The sequence below is a fragment of the Mustela putorius genome, unplaced genomic scaffold, assembly GCF_011764305.1.
Source record: "Mustela putorius furo isolate JIRA1106 unplaced genomic scaffold, ASM1176430v1.1 tig00000174_pilon_pilon_pilon, whole genome shotgun sequence".
Taxonomy (NCBI): Eukaryota; Metazoa; Chordata; class Mammalia; order Carnivora; family Mustelidae; genus Mustela; species Mustela putorius.
In genome coordinates, this window is record NW_025421304.1 from 9,003,011 (window position 1) to 9,016,462 (window position 13,452).

The 13,452-nt window shown below is 53.3% G+C and overlaps 1 protein-coding gene and 1 pseudogene across 2 annotated transcripts in view; one reads left to right on the plus strand and one right to left on the minus strand.

The window, feature by feature from the left end:
- The first annotated feature begins 221 nt into the window (after positions 1 to 221).
- GPT2 (glutamic--pyruvic transaminase 2) overlaps positions 222 to 13,452 on the plus strand; it is a 35,097-nt gene continuing 21,866 nt past the window's right edge. Inside the window, exons 1-4 of one of the 2 annotated variants that reach the window (XM_004744113.3) lie at positions 222 to 354; positions 568 to 838; positions 8,472 to 8,561; positions 10,718 to 10,826. In XM_004744113.3, coding sequence (XP_004744170.1) covers positions 596 to 838; positions 8,472 to 8,561; positions 10,718 to 10,826 — 442 coding nt within the window. In that variant the 5' untranslated portion in view covers positions 222 to 354; positions 568 to 595. Of the gene's footprint in view, positions 467 to 567; positions 839 to 8,471; positions 8,562 to 10,717; positions 10,827 to 13,452 lie in introns of both variants that reach the window. The other variant, XM_004744114.3, reaches the window with a different exon arrangement.
- Positions 11,874 to 11,957, minus strand: LOC123391070 (annotated as a pseudogene).

Sequence of the window (13,452 nt, forward strand, 5' to 3'; positions counted from 1 at the left end):
CCCAGCTCCCCAGCCCCAGAGCGGGGGACAAAGAGCCCGCCCAGCCCCCGGCAGAGTCTGAAGACCGTTCCCGCCTCTGGCCCGGCCCCCTATCTGGCCAACGCGGAGCACTATGGGACTTGTAGTTCGACCACTTTCCACATAGGCTCTGGAAGCGGACTGGGGAACTACAAGGCCCAGGAGCCAGTGGGCAGGCCCGGGGCGGACCCGCCGGCTGTGGGTGTGCGAGCGCGGGGGGCCGGGCGGTGCGGGCTTTGGGTGCTGAAATGCGGCTGCTGGCGCCCAAGCCCCGGGCCAGTTTCAGGCGCGCGCGGTAGCTGGACGAAGCTAGGGGTGGCCAGGTGGCGGCAGCAGGCACGTTGCATTCGTGCATTGGGCGCAGCGTTTGCAAAACTGCTTTGGCTCTGCGGTAGCGCGGTGAAGGGTTCGAGTCGCCGGGGGATGGGCACCCGGCCCCGGAGCCAAGGTGGCTCCGCTCGCTGAAAGGGCCCTTTGGCTGGGCTTGGGGGTTGGGGCACCGGTGCCCGTCTTGGACTGTGCGCGACATGTTTGTTCTTTTTCTTTTAGTGTCAAGGTTTTCCTGGACGGGCGCGCGATGCAGCGGGCAGCGGCACTAGTCCGGCGGGGCTGCTGCCCCCGGACCCCGGGCCCATGGAGCCGCAGTCAGAGCAGCGCGGCCGCCGAGGCCTCGGCAGTGCTCAAGGTGCGGCCCGAGCGGAGCCGGCGCGAGCGCATCCTTACGCTTGAGTCCATGAACCCGCAGGTGAAGGCTGTGGAGTATGCGGTGCGGGGACCCATCGTGCTCAAGGCCGGCGAGATCGAGCTCGAGCTGCAGCGGGTGAGTGCGGGCGCCTGGGGCCGCGGGGCGGGAGGGCCCAGGGAGGCTAGGGTCGCCGAAACTGTCAGGGATTGCGGGGAGGGAGAACAGTAGTTGTTCGAGGCTGGGGTCCACCCGCTGGGGCTTCCTCTCACGCCGGTGTCCAGCTCCTTCGTTCAGCCAAGGTTGGCTAAAACAAGAATGCCCTCCTCCTATCCCTTCACCCACTGGTGCCCGCCCGGCACCTGGCACAAAGTAAGGCCCTCAGATACGGTTCACTTGTTGAATTGAATTCATCAATTATAATTGAGCGACCGGGAGTGCCAGGCACTGCACTTATGTGGCTGTCCTACCCGCGGCGGAACCAAGGTCCGTGGGGGGAGGTTAACAACAACCAGTAAAGAAAGAGACGAGAGAATTTCAGATAGTGAATAAGTGCTTTGGAGAAAATAAAATGGAGGAATGGTGTAAGGGTTTGCTGGATGGGAGTGTTGGGAAGGCTGGCATGTTAGGTAGGAGGAGAGGGAGGAAGGCTCTAAGACTTAGGTTTGTTCCTAAAGCTTTTTTTCTTGCTGAGACCTTTTTGGTCGTTCTGCCAGTAAGGATTCCATGACCAGAGCGGAGGTGTGGAGGAGGGTCCTCAAGGATTCCTGCCTCATTGAAACATTTTGATCTCTGGGGATACCCTCCTCCCCAGTGGGTAGTCAAAGTCTTGAGCCTTTGGAGCCTTGGTAGGATGGCCCTGGACTTTCTTTGTCTTGGGTGGCTGGCTGACTGCGATCTTGGCTTTCGTTTGTAGTTGCATGTAAAAGTGACCGCATCCCCAGGAGTGATTTCTCTTCCTACAACCAGGGTGACTGGGTGTGTGTAAGAGATACCTCTGTAAGATACCAGTTCTAATCTGAGTGGAATTCAGGAGGCCAAGTCAAGAGAGGCAGTGTTTAAAAAAAAAAAAAAAGCGAGCGCTGCTAAGATTTCTAAGATCTGATGAAACAGCTGCTTGCTTAAGATAGTTCTAACCCAGAATGTGGGTGGGGGAGGGTTCCTTGATCTGGCGCTCTCAGAGGCTCTAGAACTGGGTGACTCTGGGGTGAGTTGATCACTTAGTGTCCCATGCATGTATGGGAGGAAGCAGTGGTGGGATCCCAGGTCTCCTGACTGAAAATAGTGAGCTGAACTAGTTAGAGTCCAGTGTCTCCCTCTGACTCCTTTCACGGCTAAGTTTAAGGTTTGGCTCACAGAAGGCTGGCTCGGCTTCTGTGCTTTCCTGGCCCGAGGTGTGAGGTGGGCCAGAGACAGAAAACACGAGTTTTGCCACTCTGCTCTTGTGACTGGCCGACTGGAGTTGCCTGTCCTTGAGACAACAGTTTTCCCTGTTAAAGCAACACTGAGATTAAATTGTTCCGGGCTTATCACTTAAGCGAATTCCTCTGGTTTCAGAGCTGGTAAAGGCTCCAGGGGTTCTCTCCACCTTTTGCTAAATAGCAGCTTGGGTGTGGGCTCCATGAGGTACGAGGATGATTAGAACAGAAAGGTGTCCTGTCTTTGTCTTCAGGAGGCTGACTGCCCACCTGTTCTGTGGACCTGAGCCTCTCCCCCACCACTTTTTTTTAAGAACTGGTGGGATTTTTTATCAGGCAGAGAAAAATGTGAGAGCATTCCAGGTGGGAGCTGTGAGCAAAGATGGAAGGTTAGGAAGTTCTGGCATTTGGGTCAGGGGTTGGTGCTGTTTGAAGAGCGGCGCCATGGACGTTACAGGAGATGAATGAGACAGACAAGGCGGAGTTTGGGGGCTGGGCTCAGGACTTTCGGGGGCAAAGTGGGGGTTTTGGTGTGAAGTGGGGAACCATGAAGGGGTTCCAGTAGGGCACAGTTCCATGATTGAGGTGAACAAATTTCTTGATCATTTAAGCTGGAGGCACCGTATGGTTTCTGGGAGGGACGATGATGCACATTCCCATAGCCTACTCCTAAGTAAGTTGAGTTTTGTGTACACCTCCTTTCTGGTGCTTTCATTCAAACTTAACGCCTTCTCGTTTTATTCTCACTTTGTCCCAGTCTAGCTGCTAGAGACATAGCTCAGCCAAGCCAGCATAGCCTCCCTTAAACCTTTCATTTTGGGAGACCCCCTGTATCTACTTTGCTAGCTTACACAGTGCCCCTTCTGAGAGAGCCATATTTTTCCCAGTAATTTTTTTTTTTTTTTCGTTTTTTTGGCTTGGCTCTGCACAGCTTCATTTTTTTTTTCTACCTCTGTTTTTGAACTGCAGTGATCAAAATGGGACTGGTGTTATAAAGAGTTTGACTGGGTAGAGATGGGACAGGTAAGGATTTGTAGGGTGACTTGGGGTGAATCTCCTATCATCTCTGGGCTTTGGTTTCCCTAGTCTATAAAAGGAGAGAGGTGGCTTGGTGGGCCCAGAGATCTCCGCCCCCCCCCCCCCAATTCCCTGCCCTGACTTTTGTATCTCTTGTCCATCCGAAGGGGTCCTGGCCTTTATGCTGCCTTTTGGAATTATTTCACCAGGTGCTCTGCAGACAGTACTCACTGTTTGGCTGGACACGTGGTTCTGGTGTTTGACTTTGAGGTGGCTGGCCGGGCAAGTTCCATCCTCCTTCCGTCTGTGACAGGAGCGGAGAGTGCTCAGGAAAGCCTGACGGAGGGAAGGGAAGTTGGTTAAGTGGGTGTGAAAGGGGCCATTCAACTCCAGTCCTGTCTGTGTGCTCTCAGAGAGGCCCTGTTTCTCCCTGACAGCAGCTCCAAGCTCCAAATGGGGAGAAACTATTAGCTTTTCAGATCCTGGTGTTCACTGGGAGCAGCCCTTAAAAATAAGCTGCAATTAGTAGGAGTTTTGAAAAGATCTGTCAGTTCTTTCTCAACCTACTACTTTTTTCCTTTATTGCAGGAGGGGAGGAAGTTGGCACGAGTAGAGACAGGAATGGCTCTACTTCTGTTTGTAAAGTACACACAGTTGGGGCGAAACATTCATAAATAGAGGGAAAAACTGATTGTGACTGTTAAAATCAGTGTGTGCTGCATCCACACTGGTAAAAATGGAAGGTGCTATATAACACATGGTTATAGTTAGCTGAGAACTAAGAAACCCTGGTTGTGCCAAGCACAGGTGGTGAAATCTCACGGTCATTTTCTTCAACGTTCAATTTAAAACAAATTGGTAGTGCTGGCTTCTAATAGAACAAACCCTGCCCCACCCACCCTGTCCAGGTCTCCATGGACCTACATCCTGGGCTTGGCTTTACATGCTGTGGGCCTCAGGTCTTTCAGAGCACCTTGGGCTCAGTTTCTGCCTCTGCAAAATGGGCCAATTTATTTCCTCTAAAGACTAGTTTGAGATGAGAATGAGAACAGCTGGAAGTCAGTTAGAACTCTTAAGAGCTGGGGTGCCTGGGTGGCTCAGTGGGTTAAAGCCTCTGCTTTGGCTCAGGGTCCTGGGATCGATCCCTGCATCGGGCTCTCTGCTCAGCAGGGAGCCTGCTTCCTCCTCTCTCTCTGCCTGCCTCTCTGCCTACTTGTGATCTCTGTCTGTCAAATAAATAAATAAAGTATTTGAAAAAAAAAAACCCAAAACAAAAAACCTCTTAAGAGCCTTCTTCTCAAACTAATGAGAGTTGCTTGAAGAGAAGCACCAAGGAATGCCCTTTCCTTGCCTTCATGCTGAGCCTCTCTGGGTCTGGGAGTGCATTCTGCAGTGTGTGCTCTGTCTTTCCTGGTCCTTAGCCTTGCTATCATGAATTATTCTATTTGGAGCTCATCAGCTCTCATTCCTGCTTTCTTCCCTGTGAGTCTCTGTTTCTCTTGGTGACCCTCCCAACAGACCCCCGGAGTTCAGGGTTTCCCATCCCCTGTGGACCTTGAGTACACAGACCCAAGAAAATAAATGCTTAATGTTCTCAGACTTCTTGTCAGTGGGCCCTGAATTGGTTGAGCAGTGCCAGGGGCAGGCATGGGAAAGGAACATCAAGGACTCTGTTCCAGGGAATAACTGTCCTACCCAGCCTTTCCCCCTACATGTCACATGAAATGACAGGAGCCATCCCTTGCTTAAGAAAACTGCCTTGTGCAGTGTTGGAATCAGCTTTCGTCCCATCAACCTTCATAATGATGTTGGGCCTGTGACCTGGGAAGGCCATTAATAGTCTTTTTCCTTCTTGCTAACACCCTGTGAAATAGGTCATGCCTTGAGCCGGAGGGCCTATTCCCAGATCCCTACTTAAGCTGAACGGAGGGGAAGGCCTTTCTCTAGGTACATTATCTCAGCTGCCTGCCTGCCCCACCCCAAGCCCAGGGAGGCAGCGTTGAGTGGGATGTAAGCAGGTGGGTTATCTAGATGTGCTCCTGGATACTGTGAGAGGAAACGGGAATGCTATCTGCTGACCTGATGGGCTCTTGGGGGCTGGGCTGAGGCAAGGTCACTATTGGGTGTGCCAATCAGACCTGGATGAGTCAGTGTGGGCAGGAGTCAGTCCCTGGCTCCTTGTTATTTCCCATCCCTTGTGGACCTTCAGTGCTTTTTGGTAAGAATCTGCTCCAGAACAGCCTCCTTTATATGGGGGCCTTTGGCTGGACAGGCTGATCTGCTGCCCATTCAAGGGAGCCAGCTCATCCCCACCCCCAGCTCATCCATCACAGCAAAATGTCTGGGGTCTCTGGGCACCTAGACCCAAGAAAAGAGATGCGCAGTGTTCCCAGGCTTCTTGTCAGCAGGCCCTGAATTGGTTGAGCAGTGCAGGGGGCGGGCATGGGAAAGGAACATCCAGGGCTCTGTTCCAGGCATATTCTCTCCCTGCATTGGGCTGGCTGAGGGCCCACAGCTGTGTGTTGGTTCCTGGCCCTCGACAGTGATGGATTTTATCCCTACCAAAGAATGAACTGTGCCCATGCCGTAGAAATTACCTGTGCTCAGCTGGCCAGGCCTAGGGGGCTGTGGCAATTCACAGGCTGACAGAGGACCTGTGCCGGGAGCTCAGGCCGGTGCCAGTGCGGGTGAGTCAGTCCTACCCCTTTGTACACCGTGGCCTGGCCCCTTCTCCACCCCCCAGCCCCCAGCCTCCTGCCTGTGGGGTGAGCCCTGAGGCCACATGCCTCTCAGTCCGTCTCCAGGGTCCTGCTCTCACCCAGCAGAGGGTGGTGCCACCCACGGGCCTTGGCCCTCAGGACACTTAAGCTGGGACCTTTTCTCATACAGACCAGCCCTGAAGAGCTGTGCAGAAGGGACAGGGATTTAAAAGGCCTCTTACCCCCCATAGGCTTTTAGACACTTACCAAGCCCTGTTTATGAAGGTCCATGGCCAGTTCTGAGACACTCCCCAGCCGGCTCTGTCCCCACCCCATGCCTTCTTGCTCCAGAACAGCCAGATAAATGGAAGAGTCTTAGGGGTGGCAGAGGAGGGTCAGGAAAACTTGTTTGGCAGCTACTTTTGTCCCTTAAGATCACTGTTTTTTACTTAAGGTATATATTATTGATTTTGAAAAGGCAAAGTTTTCTAAAGGTGATTTATTTTTTTTTTTTTTTTTTTTTTTTTTAAGATTTTATTTATTAATTTGACAGAGAGAAATCACAAGTAGACGGAGAGGCAGCCAGAGAGAGAGAGAGGGAAGCAGGCTCTCTGCTGAGCAGAGAGCCCGATGCGGGACTCGATCCCAGGACCCTGAGATCATGACCTGAGCCGAAGGCAGTGGCCCAACCCACTGAGCCACCCAGGCGCCCTCTAAAGGTGATTTAATTCACACATTGTGGGAGTTAGAGAAGAGACAAGGGTCCAAACCTTCGAAAATAGGGAGGCCAACCCAAAGAGACACTTAACTCTAGGAAACAAACTGAGGGTTGCTTCAGGGGGATAAGGTAACTGGGAGAACTGGCATGAAGGAGGGAACTTGATGGAATGAGCACTGGGTGTTATATGCAACTGATGAATCGCTAAATTCTACCCCTGAAACTATAATACACTATATGTTAGCAAAATTGGACTTTTTATTTTATTTATTTGTTTTTAAGATTTTATTTACTTATTTGACAGACAGAGGTCACAAGTAGGTGGAGAGGCAGACAGAGAGAGAGAGAGAGAGAGGAGAAAGCAGGCTCCCCATCAAGCAGAGAGCCCTATGTGGGGCTCCATCCCAGGACCCCAGGATCATGACCTGAGCCAAAGGCAAAGGCTTTAACCCACTGAGCCGCCCCGGCACCCTGAATTTATTTTTTTTAAAGATTTTATTTATTTGATAGATCACCAGTAGGCAGAGAGGCAGGCAGAGAGAGAGAAGGGAAAGCAGGCTCCCTGGTGAGCAGAGAGCCTGATGCTGGACTCGATCCCAAGACCCTGAGATCATGACTTGAGCCGAAGGCAGAGGCTCAACCTACTGAGCCATCCAGGTGCCCCAGCAAAATGGAATTTAAATAAAAATACATAGAATTTATATTTTTAAAATTTGAATTTAACATGTCCTTGAGGAAAGGGCAGCTGGAGATGGGAAGGTGGCCAGGCTTTCCATCCAGGCCACCCCTTGGTCCTGTCCCCTCCTTGCCCCACAGCTGCATTTCTCTGCCACGACCCTCCCAACCCTGTCCTTGGTCAGGCTTTGTAACCTGATGATGTTTGTTCTCTGCCAAGTGCTTTCGTACTGTTTGTCTCAGATAACCCTTCAGCCACCCTGGGGGGTTGTCATTGAACTTGGCTGCTGATTCTTAACGCTTCTAGTGGCAAATTCTGGACTTGGGAGCTCTGTGGAATCCCCTTATGTCCAGATCCCCAAAACCTCTGTCCGGAGTGCATTTTCTCATTCTCAGCAGCCGGGAGTCCTTTAGTCACCCCAACCCTGCCCCCCATGACCTTGAGGTTGGCAGGTCTCTGAGTCCCTCCTCTCTGGGACCTCCTTCCTGTGTTGAACACGTTGCTTGGGCAGTGACTGAGAGTTAGTTCTTCAGCCATTCTTTTGCATCTTTGGTGCCTTTTTTTTTTTTTTTTAAGCAAAAATCAGCCCACATTCTTTTTTCTGCAAAACCAGGTTGCAAGGGGACAAGCCTAGAGGTCCCTGCTGATTGGGGGTCTTCTGGAGGGGAGGGCGGCTCTGGTGCTCCGGCCATTTATTTAGGCTGTTGAGATGGAGCCGTGCTTGGGGGCAAGTTGTGGGGGGCTTTCCCTGATGTTTGGGGGCCTCTGCTGCTGACCCCTGCCTCCCACCACTTTTGCCCCAAGGTCCTCTTTTTAGGCATCCTTCCCAGGCCAAGTTGACTGGCAGGCCTTGGACCTGCAGCTGCCTCGGGGTGCAGCCCAGGAGAACTCCTGCAGCCTTCTTAGAAAGTGGGTGGTGGTGAGCATAATGGTTGAGAAGAGTGATCTTGGAGTCTGGCTTCAAATCCCACTACTTGTGTTTATCAATTATGTGATCTCGGACAAGTTGCTTAGCCTTTTGAAGCCTCGTTCTCCTCATTTGTAAAATGAGATTAATACTAGTTCTTCATGGGGTGGTGGTTAAGGTTAAATGGGGCGAGCCACGTCAAGGGCTTGGCACTATGCCTGACACCTGGTGAGGCTCAAAATAGGAGTGTTTATTAATATCCTGTGGGGGCATTGCTTGGCGAATCCAGGATCTCTGAGTCTCCAAGTAACCACCTGTTGCCTTCTCTCTGCTCAGGGTATCAAAAAACCATTCACTGAAGTCATCCGTGCCAACATCGGGGACGCCCAGGCCATGGGCCAGCAGCCAATAACCTTCCTCCGACAGGTAAGCTGGTGCTCAGGAGCAGAGGCTGCTGGGAGAGCAGGGAACTGGAGCCTGGGCGGGCCAGCCAGCTCTTCTCATTCCTGCTTCCTCCCCTGTCCGGCCCCCTTGGGACACAGCAGGCACCAGAATCCCACAGGGAGGTACCATGGAAGTAGCAGCCCCCCTCCAGTGTCTGATGTGCCCTGGGTCTCTCCCTCAGTCTCCTCCCCTTCCAAAGTTGTCTAGAATGTCTAGACTCACTTTGGGGCTACTCTTGCATATGAGGCTCCCAGGGATACCCTTCCATAGTCTGTGGTCTCTCATACTGAGATCCCAGAGCATGGTTCATAAGTGTGTCAGAGAAGCAGCTTGGAGAAGTAGAGGCCCAGTGGGCTGGGAGGTGATATGTGGGGGTCCAGATACTTTCATCCCAAGTGAGACACCCCGAGTTTGAGCGCTGACTCTGCCACTTACCAGCTGGGTGGCTTTGAGTAAGGGCAAGTCACCAGAGCATTGTCTTGGAGGACAGCTGGGGGCCTCAGTGTGACACTGAGTATGAAGTGCTGATCCCTGGCCCACAGAGTGTGGGGTTGGTGACCACTGTCAGCTGCTGCTCTCCTGCTTGCCTTGCTGATGTGACCCATCTTGCTCCTGAGGTCTCCAGGAGGTGGGGTTTAGTGTTTCCGTTTGGGCACCAATTACAAGGATGCTGCATGGGCTTAAATTGTGGGATTGGTGGGCTGGCGGGAGAAAAAAATGCCAAGGGCCTCCTGAACAGAGGGAGAGACCAGTGGTGGCAAAAGCTGCTTCCTATGGAGCAAAATATGGTCCTTACGTGGTTAAGGTTCGCAGGCTTGGGCAAGCAGGGCAGCTGAGCCCCGGAGGCCCCCGCCCTTTTCGCCTGCTGCAGGGGCTGGCATGGCGGGGGTGACCCTGCCCTACTCTCTGGTGGAGGGGTGCAGGGACCTGACTTAGCTTGGGGAGTTCACGCAGGGTCTGGGGAAGAGAACCGAGGCTGGCATTGAGCCGAGGAACGTCACTGGGGCTCCCCTCCCGTGGCCACTGCTGGTGAGCTCAGGAGCATACCAGCAGCTTGTGAACAGATGAGGCCCCAAACTGGGCCGGAAGCTGGGGAAATGGATCAGACCAAACAGCTCTGCTGGGGAAGCCGAGGCAGGAGAAGGCTGGAGGGCCTTGAGTGTCCTGAAGTCACACAGCTCTGGAGGAGAGAGTAGAAGCCGTTCCCCACACGTGCCTGGGGCTCTGGGCGTGAAGAGGCTCCTGCTGACTCAGTGTCCTCTGGCTGGCTGACTTGTTCCCAAATCAGGCTCTGGCTGTGGCAAACCCAGCCTCTCCTGCCTGGTGCTGGCGTCCTGCAGCCTTCACATGTGTCTCTTCTTCACAAGTGCCGGTGGGAGGAGGGCAGGCCAGGTCATTGACCATTGTACGCATGAAGAAGTGAGGCACCAGGAAGCCACCACCCAGCTGGTGTCAGAGCCACGAGCCCTCGCGTCCCCTCAGGGCTCTTGGCACAGCTTTTGCATTGCCAGCTTAGACTTGCCCGGTGAGCTGGGGTTTACCAGCACTTTTGCAAACATTTCCTTGCTTAATCCTCTTAATTTGTGAGGTTAGGGTGATTTTCTCTGTTACAGAGATGGGGAAACTGACCCGGCCTTCAGTTCTGGCCAGGAAAGGGGATGACGGTGAGAAAGGGGGCAGGGGTTGAGAGTGTGGGGGAGGACACTCAGTCTGTGAGTTAGGAAGGGGTCTGTGCTCCTTTCAGTTGGGGTTCACCTGCCTGCTCAGCCCTGGCCCCTGCTCAGGAGCCCCCTGGATCTTGTGGCCTTGGGTGTGTGCACTGCCGTCCTCTTTGGAAGAGTTAGGGCCAGGGACTGAGGGGCAGGCTCCTCCTGTTCCCCGGCTCCTCTTCTGGCAGCTCTCCCTTTGGGTCCCAAGCCCAGGTCATGATGTACCCCACCTTTCAACATCTCCTGCTGCAAAGAGCCCAGCATGCTCCTCCCCAGCCACCCCAAGCTCCCCCCAGGCTGGAGCCCTCGTGGAGAGGCATGTCCCGGAGTTGTGGTCGTCACATTGTCCATGCTCAGGGTCCTCACGGCCCTCCTGAGGCTCTGGGCTTGGGGGTGCTAGGAGCCCAGCCCGCGCCTCTCTTCCCCCAGGTGATGGCACTCTGCACCTACCCAAACCTGTTGGACAGCCCCAGCTTCCCAGAAGATGCTAAGAAGCGCGCCCGGCGGATCCTACAGGCTTGTGGCGGGAACAGCCTGGGTGAGCACCCTCCCCCGCCCCCCATAGTCGGGTCCCGGAGGGCATGAGGTGAACATGCGTTCTGAGTGCGGGCTTGGGCCCTGGCCCCGAATGGAGAGTTACCCATGTGAGTGTGTGCATGTGTACGGGATGGTAACACGCAGAGTAAATGAAAAACAGTCTTCCTCTTCGTGTCTGCTCTGTTAACCTCCCGTTAGCTGAGCAGTGAGGTAAATGCCATCTTTTGGAGGATCAGGGCACTTGAGCTGCAGGAGCCTCCCCTGACCTGGAGTTTGGTTTCACACCTGGAAACCAGCTTGAGTAATTGACCCTTCTGTCCGCAGAATGTTGGTGTGTTTGTTTTAAAGTTTTTTTGTTTTTTGTTTTTTGTTTTTTTAGAGAGCATGAGCCGGGGCAAGGGGAGAGAATCTTCAAGCTGACTCCCTGGGACCCCGAGGTCATGTTCTTGGCCAAAGTCAAGAATCAGGGTAACCTGAGTCACCCAGACCTACCCCTCAGAGCAGAGGGTTTAACCCAGTGATGGGCCTCAGTGACGGGCTGGGTGAGGTGCGGTGCGTGGCTTTGTCCAGTCTTCGTGTCTGTCACCGCTGTGGCAAGAGGTGGTCAGTTATTGGGGAAGGGGAGTGCTATTCCTTCTGTTCCCACCTCCCTGGCCTTTGGTCCCCTTTGCTGGAAGCCCGCGCCCAGCCATCTGCCTCCGTAAGGAGGGAGCCCTCCATGGAGGGAGGCCCTGGAATCTGGCCCCTGCAGATGTGAAAATGATACTCTCCCTCCCTTTGCTGTTGAGATGGATTTCCAGGCTCTGGGCCTCTGGCTCTTTGTTCTCATCTCCTGTTCTTTGTTCTGTTTGCTTTTGCCCCATTCCTTTGCGCCATGCCTACAGAGGGGATCCAACTTTCCTCACCCCAGGAAAAATAGTTGTTCTGAGAGTTTTTTTTAGGACACGTGCCTGAATGTTCTGGAACGTGGGAGAGGGATTCTTGTAGCTTGCTCAGCAGAGGGTCAGCTACCTTCCGCTTCTCTGACACTCCCCTATCCCTCCCCTCCCTTTTTCTTTCTTTTCCTTTCCATTAGCAATAATCGCGCCTCGGATAAACCTCATTGGCCACGATACTGCCACTGCGCAAAGCTTGTTCTTTCCCTTTAATGAGAGCCCTGTGCTTACCTTCCTTGCTGTGGTTACCCCACCATGCTCTGTCCGAGTCTGGTCACTGTCCTTCAGGGTGTCCCTCTCAGGAAGGGACCAACTCCCCTTGCTTTCCTGCCTGCCAGACTGGGGAGGGTGTGGGCTAGCTCCTTGTATGGCAGGGCCGAAACCACAAGCTGTCAGAGAACAACCCGGCAGCCGGAACGCTCAGCCTGCAGCCTCCTCTCCTCCTGTGCCCTCTGCCCAGTCCACAGGACTGAGGTGCCAAGACCCTGTGGCCATGGGCCTAAGATTCCTGGAAGCTTCGAGGAGAGGCAGGGGAGGGAGTGTTTGTTGTCTGCATGCCTGACGGGAATCCGGCTGACGCGGCGGGGAGGGGGTTCTCTGTTCCCTGCAGGAAGCTTTGAGTTTTTGCAACTTTGTCAGCCAGGGCTTTGGAAAGGAGTTGGGGAGGCCACATTCATGTGAGCCCCCACTTGGGGTGTTACAGCAAGAGGAAAGTTGGCCTGCGTGTGGGGTTTTGGGGACTTGCACTGAGTTCTGAGGACCCTGTGAGGATAGGTGAGGTGGGTATTCCCTGAGCCCCTCTTCTCCTTGAGCTAGGAAGTCCTCTACTCAGCTCCTGGGCTTTTGAAGGAGGTTGATGTATGTGCTAAAGCCCTTTGTCAGGTGTGGAGAGGCCCTGTCCTTGGGGGTCACCACCAGTCCCTGCCCATTGCAAGAGGTAGGGCAGTGTCATCCTGGGGGAGGTGCTCTGTCAACTAAGCCTACCAGCCCACAGAAGTAAGGGAAATGGAAAATGTCAGTGTGCCCAGGACAGCCCTGACCCAGGTCGGGATTATTAAAAACATACACAAGGTCTTAGAGCTCATCTGGATGTGTTTTAATCGTGCCCTTTAAAATGACTTTTTTTGGGCGCCTGGGTGGCTCTTCCTTCAGGTTAAGGTTAAGCCTTTTAAGTTAAGCCTCTTCCTTCGGCTCAGGTCCTGATCTCAGGGTCCTGGGATCGAGCCCCACATGGGACTCTCTGCTCAGCAGGGGGCCTGCTTTCCCCTCTCTCTCTGCCTCTCTGCCTACTTGTGATTTCTCTCTCTGTCAAATAAACAAATAAAATCCTTAAAAAAATAAAATGACTTTTTAAAAATTTAAGATTGATATATTTATATGAGAAAGAGCATGCACAAGTAGGGGGAGGGGCAAAGGAAGATGGAGAGAGACTCTCATGCAGACTGGGTATTTGTTGTGCGCAGAGCTGGACTTGGACCTTAGTCTTAAAACCCTGAGATTATGACCTGAGCCAAAATCAGGAGTCAGATGCTCAACCAGCTGACCCACCCAGCCGCCCCTAAAATTCTTCGTAGAGTTCCTCATTTTCTGTTTGAGGAGTAACTCAGTTCTCAGGTTGTATCTTGGATCTTAAAAGGATTAAGGTGGAATCTAGACATCCAGGGAGGTGCAGGTTCTTATCTAGCCCTCCCA